The 19,440-nt window shown below is 33.3% G+C and overlaps 1 protein-coding gene across 2 annotated transcripts in view; it reads left to right on the plus strand.

The window, feature by feature from the left end:
- The window catches only part of LOC100651577 (SKI family transcriptional corepressor 2), a 29,536-nt gene extending 12,798 nt beyond the window's left edge, over positions 1-16,738 (plus strand). The window contains exons 6-7 of one of the 2 annotated variants that reach the window (XM_048409919.1): positions 13,480-13,609; positions 15,904-16,738. In XM_048409919.1, coding sequence (XP_048265876.1) covers positions 13,480-13,609; positions 15,904-16,004 — 231 coding nt within the window. In that variant the 3' untranslated portion in view covers positions 16,005-16,738. The remainder of the gene's footprint in view (positions 1-13,479; positions 13,610-15,903) is intronic. The other variant, XM_048409918.1, reaches the window with a different exon arrangement.
- The last annotated feature ends 2,702 nt before the right edge of the window (positions 16,739-19,440 follow it).

The following is a 19,440-nucleotide window of genomic DNA, read 5'->3' on the forward strand; positions in this document are numbered from 1 at the left end:
AAGATTGCGACTACTTAGTGAACATAGACGTAATATCCATTTATCATATCGAAACCAAAAATATACTGGGTACTCTTCTAAATGAAAGTCATTCGACTATCCGATCATTCTATTAATACCTCCACCAACGTATTTAAAAAGAGTGTATGTACTATGTTTTCTCAGAAAACATTGTTTCAGAAAGTAATACATTAGAGCGTCAGCGAGGATCTTTAATCATTGAGTAGTGAATAAAGCTATATATTCTGATCGTTTAATAACGGAGTATATTTGTGTTAGCAAAAAAAAAGAGTAGCTCCACCCGTGAACGCCGTCCCCTTCTGTAAACGAAAAACGAGATAACTCGGAGTTACGTGATACCTAGCAAACAAGTTTGCACCAAGTTAATCGAATTAAACCGAGTTGTAGCCAGCAATCTACTGTAATCGAGCCTGTCGGCTTCTAGATAATATTACTCTACATTTAGATCTCATTCTAAATATCATATACACGAAAGACGTATATGCTACTTCTTATTCTAATTATAATTTATTGCAAATTGTATAATTATATGTATTTTGCACAATATTCATGCAATTCCTCTAGTATACGGATTTAACCCGGAAGCCTCGAGCGACATCATATTCATACCAAAACGTTCCTCTCGAAGCCGTATTAATGAGACAACTCTATAATCTCAACTCGTCGTTCCCTCTTACTCTCATCTAAAAGAAGTATTAACAATTAGCAATAATTATCCATGAGAGTTAAATGAAGGGTGGAGAAATGAGTAACAGAGAGGAAGACATGAAAAAAGAGGCAGATACAAGAAGGTTAGGGTTCGACCGAGATAAGCTATCCGGATTGCCAGGCAGCTTTTCAATTCCCCCTTGTTGGTGTCGAGTGGGACAGATCCGTACTTTGTGAAGAGACTCACCAAAATCTCTCTCTCTCTCTCTCTCTCTATCTCTATCTCTCTCTCTCTCCCTTCCTCTCTTCTCATCTCGACGACATCGAATGTGTATATGTTGGTTCACGTAGCCATAGATATATCAGTCACAAAGGTACCCACACGGACAAGAGGAGAAGTGGAAAACCCAGTTACTGCATCGCGCGACACACAGAGTGAGGGCCACAAGTGTATCACGGTAACTAAGTAATCCCCGAACGTTATTTGCAGTTATTTCTCGCTTGGACAGATCGGTCGAGGAAAGGAATCTACACGGGGATTTGGTATTTTCATTTTCGCCACACATCTGTAGTATGGTTAAGGTGGTGGTTAGTTGTGTACAACAGCTCACTATGCTTACAGTAAATATCTTGGAAACTTTTACCGTTTTCAGATTTGTTTCAAACTTTACTCTTACTTTACTTGCGATCGTATCGTATGAAAGAATTGTTATCTGTCCGTTGAGCTAACAACAAGATCGAAATATCAAAATTAAAACGATCGTAGCAGGGTTAAAGGGAAAGGAAGTATAGGAAAGTAAATTTCCAAGCAAAATGTGACTACCCCGAGGAAAAGTACGCAATTTCTTTCCAAAAGCCGTCGCAATAGATTCATTCAGATAGTAATGAGGATAAAAGTGAAGCGAGAAACGTTTAATGTATTCGAACGCCACGAAATAAGGACGAGGCGATTATCGCTTCGCGATGTTCCTCTGGTCAATTAAGATCCTTTTGGTCGATCGTGATTAACGAACATCCCTAGTTCGCGTCAATTCTCCTCGCATCGGGTTTTCGTTAAAGAGGAAACACACGAAGACATTCGCAGATCTTCTCCAACATCCATTTAAATGCAATTAAATGGTGTCACGTAGAAGCAGGAAGAGGAACAGCAGCCAGGAAACGTTTAAATCAAACTTCGGCTGGTTTAGTTAGTTTCGACCGCAACTTTTAATTGCGCTTCGACCGTCTGGAGAGCCATTAGATTTTCGAAGGGGCGCCAACTGTTATACAGACTTCTTTGGAATTCTTATTATGTGATGCCGTCTCACTCTTCGAGTAAAAGAAATTGACTTGTTGTCGTAAATAACCAAATTGGGATAACGATAATGCGAGAATTGGTTGAAAACCTAACTACGAATATTTTGTAAAAATGTATATTTATAAAACATTAATAAAATGTTACTACAAAGAACGATTTTTTTTTTTTAGTCAGTCGTTTAGTCAGTCAGCTTTCCTTTCTTTTGTAACTTGTAAATCGTGATGAAGATATATATAGGTAAAAAATAGATAAACAAATGATTAGAGTGATTGGCTCTCAGTCAGAATAATTAAACATATATAGACAAAAAACAAGATTTAGCTTGATAAAATAGAAAAACAGATTTACGTAATATTACAAATTTACTCATTTAAAATTTATTCGACAAATATGTTACTAGTTGCCAACTTTGACGAAGGCGAAACGTCAGGGATATCAACCTCAGAAGAGGATGGATTAAAGGAAAATATGCATGTCTTGTAACTTCATATGAAAGAAAACTTTTCCAGGAGGGAAAAAAGCAACTATGTACTTTTGAGAAACGTGTAACAGAAACCTATTTCTTTGTGTTGGAAATGTTTTAAAATATACCACACGTTGACAACATATAAATAAGCAATTATAGTTTAAACATGTAGATTGCGATGAAAAATGTTAAAATAAATGGTTTTATGCGAAAAAATATGTTTTCATATCAAGCAATGCTAGTGTAATGCTTTTCAAGTAAAGCAAACACCAAACACCAAGTAAAAGAAGGAAAATTAACGAATAATTATATATATTTTCTTAATTGTTTAAACATACTAAATACTTAGGATATCACGTGTTACATCTTATCTTTGGCAAACGTTAATTAAGAAGGTCCAGCTGGCATTTTTAACAATCGTTGAGCATCATCAAAGTTTCTCCCTGCTTAAAATGAAATGCCAACGTTTGACCTTATATACTATGAAACCCTTCGGGACTCTGTGATTAAATTGACTATATCGCACGAATGTACGTACGTTATATCTACTCACGAGCATCTTCTAAGATAGGTTAACCCGGTAACATTTCACTTGATACGAACCTGCTACGTTCAAGTACCTATCGCTTTACATCGTTCAAAATCGCTTCATCTCAAACATTTGTGAAACACATTAATCCAAGAGAGTAGTAGGTAATACAATTGAAAAAAATAATTTACTGTATGTACATAACAATAGCGACCATAAATATTGGCATATATATTTCTTACATTTATTGAAAGACTAACACTTTATTTAGTTAGTTTAGTTTACTTTATTTAGTGGTAAAGTAATATAATTCTATTTATTCAAATGAAACAACGAAGAACACTCTTAGACAGCAAATCATGAAATAACAGCAGATATCTATTACAACAAAGTAAACTTGAAATAAGATGTTTGAGAAAATTATTAATTACACATATCTTCACCTTTAGAAATTTAAATTAACTGTATTACATATAGGATCAGTTAAGAAAGATTTTCTTTTGGAAAAGTACTGGAATTAAATAAACCTTTCACTAAAAATCATCTCACAAAACTCACATCAAATGCTCTTTTAAATTACTACATAGCTACTTTTAATGCAAATTAACCATCGCAATGAAAAGTTAATCGAGACAGATCCCTTCCTTTTAAACAAAGTGTAGCGTTCAAAAGATGAAGACTTTCGGTGAAAACATTTTGAAATGGTAAGGGAAAAGGTAGAAACACTGAGTGAACCAGAGCAGAGGGGAAAATAAAGGGTGGAAGTTGGATTGAATTGAAGGGTGCTGGGCGGAGCTGACGATTATAATTAAATCAACAGTCACCGCCCACAACTTCCATAGCGGACCTTCGTTTCGTCCCACGATGACATTTCTCCACAGGCATCTCGCGCAAATCGCATTAGACCAACGAGAATATACACGAGAATATGTATGTAGCCTCGTTTCATGCAGGCGACGCGTGTAATTGCATGCCACGTGCCCTAACGCTGAATAATTTTCACCACGAATAGGGTTTTTTCAAAGGAGTTCCACTATTCAGCTTGTTTCGTTTGCTCTTTTTCCGTTTGAAAGGTAAATGTAATAAATATAAGATATATAGGATGTTTCAGTAATCATAATACAATCAGCAAGGGAGCGATTCTACGTGAAAAATATAAGTCAAAGATATAAGATTTGTTCACACGACGATTCATTTCCGAGAAAATTGGGTTTGAAAATTTGTCGAATTTACTTAAACTTGGCTAATTGCTGGCTAATGTTGAATGCTTAATTAAAAATTTCGAACTTAAGCTTTGAATGGCAATTTAATGGATAAAAATATTGTCTTATCCGTAAACACTAGCGCTATTCTTTCTAATTTTCCATTCCACTAGGCTCGAATCGATTGGAAATTGCCGATCGGTATGTAAAAAACATGATCCGGCCGCATTGAACACTGTCGAAAAATAAAATGTATTTGGGCGAGCATCGATGAAAAGGCGACGAAATTTTGGTGCATCGAGGATGAAACTCGTTAACCCCTGGTGCTGTGTTCACAGTACAGCTGTCTGAATAAGAGGGTTTCAGGGAAAAATTATTTCATAACTCCCATGCGAAATTGAGAATCTACAAATAATGTTCCACCACGATAAGCGGCGGCCACTACACTCGCGTAATTTACATTTCCATATGCTACTACTCGTCCCTCGAATTAAAATGTCATTATTCTCTTCTTTCCAACGCAAACGATTCATTTTCATAATTTTTTGGATATATTTTAAAAGGAAAGATTATTCCTATATGGAAATTTTTACGCTTCTCGTTAATTATGTTTTCCTCTTTTTGATAATGATATTGAATTTTGAAGAATTTGTGAAGTTGCTTGTGTAATTTTAGTTTCACATATTTCTGTATTTTTTTAGTCTATAAGAATAGTTGCGAATAATAAATAATTATAATTACCAAATAACACATGTTTTATTTATAATATTAATTTTAATTCATACTAAGCTATTTTATTAGCTACTCGTTATGCTCTAAAATTACTTTCATTAGATATACAACTAACGAAGAAATATTACTGGATAACGATAATCATCGATATTTTTCTGTGGATAAAATGAACATTTATGCAGACTATTAATCATCTAATTTATTACTGTTACTTTAATGGCGGCTGCGTTTTGTGCCGACATGCAATGAAGGTTCTATCATGATCAACTTATATTTGCATAAAAAGTGACCATGACATCTGCTTAATATGTCAGTCTAATGTCTCTACTTCCATAGCAATTTATAAAGACGTTTTCTATAATAATATGATTTTTATCATTCCCGGAAGTATCCGTTGTATTTCATATAAAATTTTTTATATATGTATTGCAAGTTAAATTAATAAATAAAAGATTTGGAATTTATATAATGATATTAAATAACGAGTTGTTAAAGAAAATTTGAAAAAACACTTTCATTTTTTTAACAATTCATCTTTGGCTTTTAAATAAAAATAAAATCTGTTTAAAATCAAAGTAGGTAGGTATATCTTACATTGGCAAAATTTGAACAAAATTAAATTTTCAATATTTATTAAAATTACAATACTTACATGTTTCCCGACATCAGTAAATTTTCTTAATACCATAGGCTTAATAATTGTAAAATTTGTTTCTACATCTCTGAGCGACATAATCACTGTTTTTTAATTTAAAATATCATTCTAAAAAAAAAAATTTTTAATGGAATTCGTTTGTCAAGAAAATATCAATTTATGCCAATCTAATATGGCGTTCAAATTATATTTACTAAAATTATTCCACAAAGTCCGAAATTGTAAAAGAAATAATTTAAAAATACCCGAAATAAATCATTCTTAAGCATCAGCGAAATATATGTATATGTAGGATTAAAGAGAATTATATTATTCGCAAAATTACATTACAAAGTTCGAAATTGTAACAAAAATAATTAAAAAATATCCGAAATAAATATAATTATTATAATAAATTTAAATAAAACATACAAGAATTATAACTAAATGCGGACGTAGTAAAATGGTATGAATCAACGAGTGGATGAAATTAAAAAATTCCTCAGTGAAACAGAAGTAACGCGGACGAAGGGAATCCCGGTGGCGCGAGATCGGTCGGACAACGCTCTCGAATAAAGCCGACATTATAGGCAGCATAATCAATTCCCCGGCATAATTCCGCAACACGCTATGAATTTGGTCAAGATCGACCGACTGGAAGTGATTCGACTAACACGATTGCGTACTAACTTTGCACGCGACGAGCGGCTCACATTCCCGATCCGAACTTGTACAAATCGCACTTATGTCCCATTATTTTAACCCCCTCGACAGAAAGATTCTCCCTTCATTTTACCAATCGCCTAAATATATCTACGTCTTTTACCGTTCTGCTTGCTGTTCTTCGTCTTTTTCTTCTTCTTTTTAAAGGACATGGAACGTAACGAATAATTTTAGACAGTTTAAAATTTCATTATATCGAAAACCTACATAGGAAATAGTTAACGATTCGTTAGAAGTAACCAATGTCTATTACTTGGATATTTGTTAGATTGTTATTGAACAGAATTAATATTAATAATAACATAGGACAAAATTTTATAAACACTTTACTATATAACAACCCAACCTAACCAATTACGTAGCCACGAAACAGTAGCAGACTTATAAATCACCAGACGAAGACGAATCTTAGAATTAGCCAACCGATCCATCTAACGGCAAGCCAAAAACATAGAAAAGCACCAGTTGAGAATCCCCTCTCGCGGATGAGTTCCGCGTTCTCCCATTTGTAACTCCGTTCAACCGGAGCAAAGTAGGTAGAAATCCTTTCCCGCCCCCATCATCGGAGCCCAGCCTCGCTTATACACCCCCTCTATCTCGTCTCCACCCTTGCTTGCAACGCTTTACACGAAGTGAGGCCCATCGGCATCGCCAGACCGAAAACTCAACACGCTCGTCTGCCCCTGTACCAGCAGCCCATCCTCGCGTTATGGCTCGCTCAATTGTTTCAGCCCCGTTGATCCAATAAAGGATTACGGAGAAACAATCGTAGCGTGCGCCAACATCCCCCTCGTTCCACCTTCCTCCACCTCTTTCACCCTGTTTCCTCCTCCTACTCTCTCTACTCTCTACATTGGTTGTTCGTTTCTGTACAGCAATGGATTTTTGTTAGCCAGTAAACGTAGAAGCAAAAGTTTCGACCAATATGGATACGCAAAGGGGAGAATAGAGACGTTTTTTAGAGGGACGAACCGATTGTCGCGCAATCAAATTGCGTGTCAGTGTGTAGTACTACAAAGCAGTTTTTGCGATTGGTTGTACGAAAAGGATTGCCTGAACGATTAAATTCTCATCTAACTACGGCGAGTTTAATTGATACAGAAAGAGATGGAAAGATAGAGGTGAGTTACGTTGTGATAGGGGTGTTCATTTTTGTAAAAGGTTTTTGCGGAGTATTTTTTCGGAAACTGGGCGGGCTGAGGGAAGACTGAGTTCTGTCAGTAAATTTTAATAATAAGCTTTCATCATGATGGAAATAGTCTTCCATATAGTATCGTGTTTAAGTTCTTGCAAAGTACACAACGCCTTCTAGGTACTCGCATAAATAAAAATACTAATTTCCTCCTTGGTAATAGTACTAAATACGGTGAAGTTCTCGTACTAAATTACTGAATAATTGCACAGAGTTCGCCTAAAATCGCTCTCTGACATTTGCCTATTTTCCTCTTCTAGGACATATAATAAGGATTTGAATTGCTCGGTTCTTCGCCTTTCTTGGGATAAAGATCCTTCCAGAGAAGGTCTCAAGTGTGTTGTAGAGTGGTTATTATATATGATAATTTTCTTATGATAATTATTTAATAAATATCAGCTCTTGAATAATGGAATTGATATAAAACTGTATAATATAAATGGCGAATTTTACGCAAACATAATAGGTTTCAAATATGTTTCGTTATTTTTGAAGATTCAAGGGATGTAAATGTAATAAAAGAAACTATGAGATCGTTTTCCATATCTACTCGAGCAAATTTGGATTATTTGAAAAAAGAACGTATCTCGTATTCGCTGCTAACATGTAACTGGCCCATCTCTATATTTTTTTTTTCATTGAAGAAATCTTTACTTTAAGTGTTTGCTTTAACTGTTAAATAGTATCTTTGGATCATAGATGGCTACAATAATCTGATTTACGTTTTAATTGGATTGTTTAATTTTTAAATATTTAATTCTTTCATGTTAAATATTTTACATGATATATATAATTAATGGCAGATATTTATTTATTAAGAAATAATTGATCAGTTTGCCAATATTACGCTATAGATGTTCACAAAATTTTCTCCAAAAATCAATACATTTTTATCATACTTCTTTATCTTCATCTATGGATACCGTATTATTTACTTTTCGGTTTTATCTTATTTCTCTCCTACGAATCCTTCTCAAATTTTTTGAAACTCTCCAATGCCTGTAAAAGTACTGATGGCAGCTATGCTTATCACGTACAAGCGATATAATAACAAGGTAATCTGCTAAGATACGTAGCTTGGCTCGTACACCTTGAATTTTCGCAATCGTCTCTACTTTTTCTAACCTCACCCTTTGTTTCTTGTCCAAGATCTATTATTCGGACAATTTACCCAAGGGGTTATGTGAGAACGTGCAGGGAAGTTGGAGAAAAAAACGAAACACTATGTCATTCGTTGCGTCTTCAATGCGCAACTCCTACGATGATAAAACGCAGTTATTTATCTTTGGCTTGTACGTGAAAAGCATTCCAAAAGAATATAACAAAGTATCACGCTATTACGTCTACTATTTTATAGTAAATACCATAAATAATTTCCTATGCCTTTTATATTTCTACATCTAATAATTTTCTACATTTCCTAATATAATTAGTTCTAAAGTTAATAAAAAGGATGATACTGAGGTCGATCATTTCTATTGATTATGGAGCATACGGTGTTGAAATCCGTAAATTATCGTAACGAATCGATCGGTCACGAAAAGCCAGTTCATCGCTCAGATTTGCTCGCGCATACAACGAGGTTGCACGGATGTTATGAACAACATATGTGCCAATTGTAAGGATACATAGGGTACCTTACTCCATCGAACACCTGTTCGTTGCCATACGCATTCCCAAACCATACTTCTCGCCGATCACGCTAGCAAGCTCTGTTCCGTTACCATTATGCGAATTTACGCGTGTACTACTATTGTTAGACTGCCGATGTTTGTGCAATCATAGGAAATTTAAATACATGAAAATTTATAAAATACCCATATTATTCGAAAATAGGAAAAATATTCACAGTACTAATTACATATAACGTTTACAGAGTGGAAGATATTTCTCTTTAGATCCAATCTTTGTACATGAATTGATAAAAATATGCATTTGTATAAACACCCATAATTTAATTATTGGATACAATGTGTTTCGTGCGATGAATAGTTGCAGAGAAACGAATATCCTTAACACTAGAGTACAGAAATTAGGAAATTTGTACACAAATACGATGGTGAACAAAAGTATTGGCGCAAACTAGCTTTTCTTGTAAAATATCGTGAAAGATTATCTACCGAATATTGTAATCATTATACTTTCAGTAATTTAAGTAACTTTTCATATTGCCTATATATGTACACTTTGTGCAATTTTAAAATTCTCTATAAATACATAAAAATCCGCAATCTAATTAACTCTTTGATGCATAATGGAATAAAGAGCCCCCTTGCTTTGGTAGCTACTTATACATTCAAAGTGGAATGTTTCTCATCCCTCCTTAAAATATAAGGTCGAAACACAGTAACACCATCGACTTCATCTCGCCATAGGTATAACTAATGCATATTTGATGGAAGCACAGGTAAACGCATGTATTTACTTACTTACTGATTTGGTCAATACGTGTCCACGATACATCCAAAACGATCGTAGTCATAAATAAATTTTCTGTGTGACTATGGTTTTTTTTCTTTTTTGTCTTTTTTTTTGCGCCCCAGACAGTTAAACGGTACAAATTACCAGTGGAGATTAGAAGTAAAATCGCGCGGAACATGTGAATTTCGCAATCCGCATGGCATCGTGAGAATCATGGCTCAAAATGTAACGTGGAGCGCGTCACAGCAATCGCAGAGATGCACGATTCTAGATATCGAACAGGCAAAACCGATTGCAAAGCGTGATGCCTCCATCAGTCTCTAATGAAATATTCAACTCGGCCGTAGAACGATTATGTTGTCACGTAACACCGCCACGGAAGCCACGTCGATTACATTTACTTTGTGATCCGCGAGAGATTGGTCACCGCTGTCTGTTAACAACCTTCATGTTGCCATTAATGCACGCTCCACGGAACCTCTATAGTATTGCGAGGAATTTTCTAGCAAATAGAAATTTCTCGAAATATTGAAAATAGTCGAGCAGCGACCTCATTGCAGTAATAAACGACGATGATGATAGATTTATTGATTCCCCTATGACGCTACAGGAATTTTCGTTAAGGTGTATCTCATCTAGCAAACTAGGATAAACAGCTATAAACTTGCAATAAATATCTTACAACTGTAACTTCGGATTTTCCTTTAAATTAGGCTAAATTTTGAATGTAGGTATTTTGTCAGTTTATTTAAGGATTATCTCAATTTTCATGAGATACAGGCTAAACATTATAAAAATTGGAAAAAGAAATTAAATAACAAATAATCTATAAATACAATAATAAATGAAAAGAAGTCACAAGGAATATGTTTTGGAGCAACGTCTGTCGATTAAAATCTACCCTTTCTAATGTTTCGACTCGTTGAATTATTTCACAATAGATAAATCGACCCTCTTATGCCCCTAGCGCGTCTCAAGCTCCTGTGTACACAAAACGTAATTACTTGAAATCCCAAACACCATGAAAATTTTATCGGCGCCTTACTCGTCCTGATCTATTATAGTATCGAATAACGACCAATGAACGACAAAATGGAATTAAAAATTTTAATTAAGAAGCCTCTTTTAACGTTCAATGAGTCATCTTTGTAAAAACCATATTATAAGAATCTATGGTGGAAAACTGATCTTATCGTTATTTGCATAGTACTATTATTTATATTAGCTTTCTTTAAAATTTTCAAAGAAATGATGCAAGAGAAAATGAATATAGGAAATAGAAAATAATTTATTTTCCAGTAAAAATGTTACTTTTCATTTATCTTCTGTGTGATAAAGGGCATGTAAGATAATACGTAAAATATAATTGAAATAGGCAAGTTTTTATAAGATAAATATAGGAATTTAAAAATACAACATTAATAAATATTAAGTAGCTGAAATTAAACATTTTATTATATTCTCCGATAATGTTTCCAATCTTCCTACATTATAGCGAAGCGTTATTATTAACCTTTTGCTTCATAAAAGAGAAATGGTGCTAACAAATGTGAAATATTAACTGATTAAAATTAATTGATTATACATTTTCCTCGATATACGAGTTCGTTCATTTAAGGCTTTTAATATCAACCGTCATAAATTTTGTTATTTCTCCTGCAATTTTACGATCCTCATTTAATACAGTATTGTATTGTAAAGATAAATCAATATTTCATTGTTTTTACGATAGCTACAATAAAGATTTGAGCGTGCAAGAATATAATAAATATTAAGTGCAATTAAAATTATGTTTGTTCATTTCTACTATACGTGCGCGCATCTAATAATCGACTTCTATCTTTATTTTATTACTTGATAAATGTTTTTCAGATTGTATCTCTTTTAAAGTTTCTTTGTATAATCAATTTTATAATAAGATATAAAATATATTAATTAATAATAATTTTTCATGTACATGTACAATTATCTACATTTAATACACCAATATTTGATATTGCCAAGCAATAATTAACATTAGAACAATAGAACGGCCAATATGTTATGTTTTCAATTTACTAAATTAGAACTGGGCATAAAAACACGTTTCCCAATCGAATGTCTTATTTAAGTAAAATGTACGATTAGTATCTGATGTTAGTCAGAAAAGTCGATGCTCTGAAATTATACAGCAGGTTTGCTTGCAACACATTATGTGTCATCGATTTTTCTGATATGATTCAGTGATTAAATCAGTTCTATGAAACAGCCGCGTGACAGACATTATTTAAAAATCAGCGTATACCCTGATCTCCGTTCGTTTCGTGACACGAAGCACGCGAAAACTATGAATACTAGGCATTCGACACGCGAGGTTGTATTTTTAAAAAGTCTCAGCCTTGTACTTTTTACTAACGTGAATTATTAGTTCATTTATTGTTTCGAAATATAAATAAATAATGTCAAATGAATCATTAGTTACAATTAATTATTATTGTTCGAAAATATGAGTAAATAAAATCGAATTATTATTTCATTTGTCGTATGACAAACATAAAATAAATGTACTATAGCAGCTACTGAAATGTTCCCTGAAATAATTTTTAAATGAACTTAAATTACGCAAAAAACTATGCATAGACTATATCTTACATTAGGATAATTGAATTACAAATGATAATAATGAAAAATACAAAAAATAGCACATTGACACTAACTACTACTTTATATCCAACCATTTCCAAAACGCGAAAATGGTGGCATATAGTAAAAAGGGACGACAACTTCCGGAACCAGGAATAATTCACGCGAATTGATCGGCGCCGTGTCGAGGGATTAAATTAATTTAAGTAATTTGACGATTGCTATCGGCGGAAACATTAAATAAAGTACCGCGTCCCGCTTGTACAGGTAGCTGCGTTTTAGATTATAGATCGTCGAGTAAACCAACGTTGGTCACAACACATCAACAGGATTGTGGCCATCGTTGCATAACTGAGTGGTCGTTCATGATGATTGGATGGTCATGTTCACGTTAGCTGTCCTTATTCCATTCAGTCACTTGTCATTAACGGTAAAAAGTGAACGTCACGTCTGGACACGTGTTTATGGCTGAAGTTTAACATCATTCTTCGATTTTTAAATCCGATTACTATGGTTCAAGTGGTTAAACCTTCTGAACAATTGAAAAATAAACGTCCTTTTGTCGTATGTGTTCGTAACAATATAGTAATATAGTAATAATTGGAGAAATACTTTAATTACATAGAATTTTGTATAACTTTGTGTACGAAAGACAGGGAATGATAAGATAAGGATATATAAAAAAAATAGAAGATTTCATCTTTACAAATTACGGAAACATCTAGATTATTCCAAATCTCGAAAAATTTGACTACGAACAAAATGTTTCGCATCATAGGATGTTTCTTCGAACAAAACAATTCATTCCTTAAGCATTTCACCATATTAAAAATAACGGAGATAGTGCTTTGTAATAGGTTTACTGAGCGCCCTAAATGTAATACGTTTTTCATATTTGTAAAAAACATTTACTAAAATGAACACTTTGCTACTTATTAATGTGAAAATATTTCGAAAAACTAAAATCGATATTCCGATTGATTCTGTCTTAGGAACGAGAAGCTGAAAAGATAGCAGAGGAGACAGCAGCTATGCGTGACGTTAAACCAGAACTTCAACCTGCAAGAAGTCCCGACACCTGGCAAGGGAATAGCTTTTACCGGCATCTCAATGTAATAAAAGGTATGTAATATATATATAGTCACATAATACCAAATAGATATTGTTTATTTTTACTTATAAAATGTTCTGTCAACAGTATAATCTTTATAATTTATAAGTAATAATGTTGTAAGTAAAAATATATGCAGTAATCATGTTAACTGAATTTATCTAGGAAAGATATATATAAATTCATTTATTTAATTTCAACAGTCGATAGTAAAATATATAATATACAAATACAAATTACATATAACATCAATTATCAACTATTTAACCCGAAAATAATTCCTACTAAAATCCATGGAAATATCCTCGACGTATTTTCAAGAATTCCAATGCATCATTATGATTATTTCCAACCAACTCCAGAAACCAAGCAGGAACGAAATTGCTGCCTAACATCTCTAACGTTATCGCTTGCCACTTAGAGAAAATCTTCCAAAATAATTACCATTCGACAACTAAGCAATAGAAATTATATCCAAATATCGTCGTTTAGAGACAATTCTGTAAAATAATTACCATTCGACAGCTAAATAATATAAATGATAAACATCGCTTTGGTAAACGTTTAATCTGCTTGGTATTTTGGACTATGTTTCTCCTCTGTTATTAGCAATTAGTAATTAGCGTGGCACGAGTGGTGCAAAGGAAGCTCGGGAGTTTCAATTAATTAGAGTAATTAGTCGCGACCAGAGTGTTAACTGAGAACGGAGGGTTGCCTCGATATCAGACGCGGGGGTGGATCTTGGAGTTGGTAATAACAGGAAAAGGGGTTGAGGGTGAACTCCTCTCTCGACGAGGAGGCGTGATTTCCGACGACGCTTGCGCATTTTCGCTTCTCGAGTTCAAGTATGGCACGATGCAATCAAGTTTAAACTTTCCTTCCGTTAGAAACGAATTCCTTCCTTGTTTCTAAAAAAATGTCTAAATACAGTCTACAACTTTGTTTAAATTATAGAGATCGTTGCAACTAATTTTCTTTAATATAAAAGATTATGGAATTATCGGGTTTGATTCCTTATATATTTTTACTATTATGTATATAATTTATATAATTTAATATTATATAATTTAGCATGTACATAACATAATTGTATATATTTTTTTGTATACATTATATTTTTTTCTTTTCTCTTGCAGTTTTTCTCTTCAAACATTAATACTAACGTGTAAACATAGAAAAAACACAGAGATAAAGATACAGAAATAATCAATGAAAAATATGTTTAGAATATTATGTATATGTGTGTTGCATACGTTTACTTATATGAAGGCATGTAATACTTCGACTGGAGCAGGAATCACGGCATTGAAAACAACCGTAAGCTGAAAATAACGAGATAATCGATGTACCTTATATATGAATGCCAACATGAGATCATCGATAACAAACGAAAATGCTTTGACTAACGTAGACTTCTTGAAGAGAAAGCTTTTGTCTATTATATCGAATCCCTACAGAATATAATTTGCCGTATTTACAACTATCCAATAATGTTCCATGAAATGTAATAAAAAATTCCGTACAATGTAATGGGAAAGACAGAGAAACGAGCGAGGAAATGTTCAGAATGCAATGGTGGAACGTCTGAGCATTTGTTGCAGACAAAACAATTCTTTGTAAATTTGTCCTAATATTTTTTTGTTCGCAATGATTCACGAGGAATCAATTAATGCAAATAAAATCGTAGAGTTCCCTTTAAAAAAAGCGTAATTGTACCTTGCAACTACACCGAGACACTTCTGAAAAAATCGCACTGCATGATGATAGAACTTGACAAACGATGCAAAATTTGCCTCAATTTTGTTCCATTTGCAATAGGAACAAAGTTATAGTTCAAGCCAGTTACTAGATTCAACCTGTATATGCACATCCATCGTGATATTTTTCCCATTAAAAATACTCAATTTCTTAGCGATGATCAAGTTCCAAAAAACAACAATCGACTTACCACAATCTAATACTATCTTTGACTCACAATATGTACTATGATTCTAATCTGCCACAAAACATAATTATTTTTTATTTTTAAAACTACATTGCTCTTATACTAAATTTTTCATAGAAAAAAATAGGAGAAAGAGAAAGATACCAATCGATATGACGGAACCGATCGAAAGAGCTCACCTTTAATCGCGCCCAACTTGCTCGACTAACTTTTCAATTTCGCCGGGGACTATTCGCCCGGTTCATTACCCATTCAATCTAAATGAATAAATGAAACGGTTTTTCGATTTTGTTTGTTTCCTTTGATTTGGCTTTGCACGCGGAGCGGAATTTTGTTAATTTTCAACAATGATGATTGCAGGAAGTGAGCCGAATGAGAGAACGAGTGCGGATTGTTCCGCTTGCCATCCACGAGGAATATTTTACGGCCAGATTCATAGCCCGTCTGCGCCCACTAATTAATCGACACGAGATGCAGTAGCAGCTGAAAGAGGATGAAGAGAAGTAGTGTGAGGGATGGAGGTTAAAGAGAGAGAGGAAGAGAGAGAGAGAGAGAGAGAGAGAGAGAGAGAAAAGATGGAAAGAAAAAGAAGAGGAAAAGAGAGAACGGACGAGTAGAAGAGGAAAAGAGAGGGAATGAGGTAGAGAGTAATTCAAAAAGACACTGTAAATTAGGGGTCTCCGTCGGCATTCAGCTTCGGATCCGGTGAATTCCAATTAGTTTAAAGCGCGTTGATCTGATGGCTCTCTTCTACCTTTTTGTCTTTTTGTAAGTGTACAATGAGAAAATTAGGAATTTATAAATTTTAAGTTAAAAAAATAAATGTCAAATATCCAGGATTTTTCTATAACAATATACTTGAAAAATTTTCATTTAAAGTACGTTGGCTTTTATAAGCCATAAATGAAATGTCTAACTTACAAATGAAACTATATCTAGTAATAATTATAATTAATTTCAAAATTTCTCGATGGTAAAGTTAAAATTAATAAAAGTAAGAATTGATCAATACAATTCATTATATTTATTAATTGATAAATTATTGCGCACGAAGGCCCAGAAAGTTAGACGATGGAGATCCTTATTTTAAATAATCATTTCACTTTCTAATCTCTCGATTTTTCCATCGACGCAATTTTTCACCAGGCGAATCTCATTCAATTTTCACCGCGGAGACGTAGCAAAACTAGTCTTAATCGAGTAGTGTGGATAAAAATGTTACGTATTTTTTATTATTGAGCAAACTCACGAAATGCACGAAGACACGAAAAAAACACAAAAAAGATTTGATCGTCGTCCTCGTTCTTACGCTCAGAATTAATTTTGTAGATCAATTACGCTCGCACAAGAAACACTATTATAAATATTCGTGTAACTAATTTCCACGATATAGATACATATACATAAAGAACTTCGCTCAAAACTTGTACGTATCTAGAGATATTTATTTTCGATTCTTATGGTGAACTATATGAATGCGTATAATCATCAAGTTTTGTGCACATAGAGAATTGGTTGTATTACAAAACTTTGTAATTTTACGAACAATTGAACTGTACGTACGTGTGTAAATGGCAGGAAAAATGCAGTTAGTCACGAACTTCAAATACGATAACAGAAACTTGATTGTGGAAAGGACGATCAATACTCGATTATACTTCTCCCTGGAATTAAAATAAATTATTCTTTGACGTTAACTAATTACAGAGAAATTACAGAGAAAAACAGAATTCATATCAAAAACTATCTTTGACAATTTTTATCATTGTCTGTTACAAAGATATTCCAGCATTTTTAGCTTTTGTCTAATCAATCTGTCCAGCATTAATTCAATAATGATTATACATATATACAATGACAAGTGTATAAATATAGAAATTTTACTCGTAAATTCAACTATATATTATTATATAATTCAATTATAAATTGTATTACGAAAGAATTTATTTCTATGATACAAAATTTCTTATACTTTCAAACGTTGTACCTAAATAAAGAACAATGTTCAAATTTTTATTTCGAGTAAATAATTATAAAATAAATTAAGGAAAATTTAATATAAGAATCTAACCTGTGCTTGCCATTGTATATTTCATGCACATTATTTTATTTATGTGGCAATATGAGCTTAATTAATGTCTACCTAACATATTCATACTACGGAACTGAAGCACTTCTGCAACGAAACATATTTTGATTTCACGATCATTGATATGAATTCCAGGGTTAAGTACGATTCACTAAGCATACATACATGCACAAACATGCATTCGAGGATTCCTTTACATTGTAATAATTACTTTACTTAGTGCACCGAGGAGCTAATGCAGCTTGAAATTGGCTTCTCTGCGCGAGTTGATATGCTGTGCAATATAGGTACTTCTTACGGTTATTAGCCTCTCGAGCGAATGGTTAGTCGTTGCGATCGCTTGTCCGATAAAAAAGATAGCGAAAATACGTATGGAGCGGATGTTCCTGAAAGTTAACATGAAAATATCAACAGATTCTCTTCATTGACACTTTTGGAATTGAAGACCATAGGGATAAAACATGATAAGTTATATTATTCGCGTTTCATGGCAATTTTAACTCATAACTGGTATACTTAAACCATTTGGGACCATAACAATTTAGGATTAGGTTACTTAACTTTGGAATTTTTAATTTAATTTCACTTTATTACTAGTTTCACTACTAGTTTATTTTCTAGTTTTGTAGAGAACATGAAATACAAAATAAAATGAAATAACCTAAACTTTATAGAACAATACTATTTAAGAATTAAAATTCTAATCACCCTGTTTTTAATTCACCCCTTTAATTGCTTCTGAGAAGATTTTAGTTCTTCCGTGCTCACCTTGAGACTCAAATTATCAAAATTCAACTATTTATCATCTGTTTTTATCTTCAGATTCAACTGGTTGTTTTCGTCTTTTATTGTTTATCATTTATCTCATGTGGTCTTCAGCTACGAATCTACATATAAAGGAAATGAATTACCTATACATGAAATATTACAGTCAATGAGGAGAATCTGTGTTATTATGTCGTATCGTGAGGTACGGTATTCGATGAAAGTAATTTCCTCTGCTTTTTATCTCGTAGAATACCGGTGTATACGCAACACAGCTGTAAAGGATGCCGTGTAGGTGGTACGAAACGTATTGTTGATAAAGTACATAACAAGTGTAAGCGGCAGCATATGGAAACACTATGTGTAATCCGAATAACAATAAAAGTTCTGATCACTGGTGTATGTTGATTATGCTTTATTTATTCATAAATCGTGTTTTATTTCATCGATTTGTTTTTTGTTCCTAACCTATAAATTGTGAGAGATGAGGAGATGAGTTAACATTAAAACTCCAAAATTTTGACGTGCACAACAATTTTTAACTGTTTTGCATATAATAAAAAGACGTAAAAGAAACAAAATAGAATATTTCCATGGTATCTATGCCACTTTTAATTTCGGAAATCTTTATATAAAAATATCAATATAGATATATAATTAATGATAAGATATTATATAATATACAGCAAAGTTAAATTAAATTATAAAGCAGAAAACCAAAAGTACGAAGCAATCACGTAAATGTAACAAATACAAAGATACATTAGACTAACCAGAAAAAAACAAATCTCTTTCGATTACTGGAGAAACTGGTGTATAGTAGAATGCACGGTGTAATTTTGGTCGTTGGATGTATCCTGGCTGTGAAATCCTCGGGGAGCACTCCCGCTTACACGAGGACGCTCCAATGAGCAGAAACCCTTAACAGATACAGCTTGTAGTCCCTGGACGATCGTCAGCAAAATTTCAGATTTCGACCACATATGGTACTCACGATACTATTTTCGTAAGCGTATCGGCAACAGAAATATGAAGAACTCAAT

Source organism: Bombus terrestris, chromosome 11 (genome assembly GCF_910591885.1).
Source record: "Bombus terrestris chromosome 11, iyBomTerr1.2, whole genome shotgun sequence".
Lineage (NCBI taxonomy): Eukaryota > Metazoa > Arthropoda > Insecta > Hymenoptera > Apidae > Bombus > Bombus terrestris.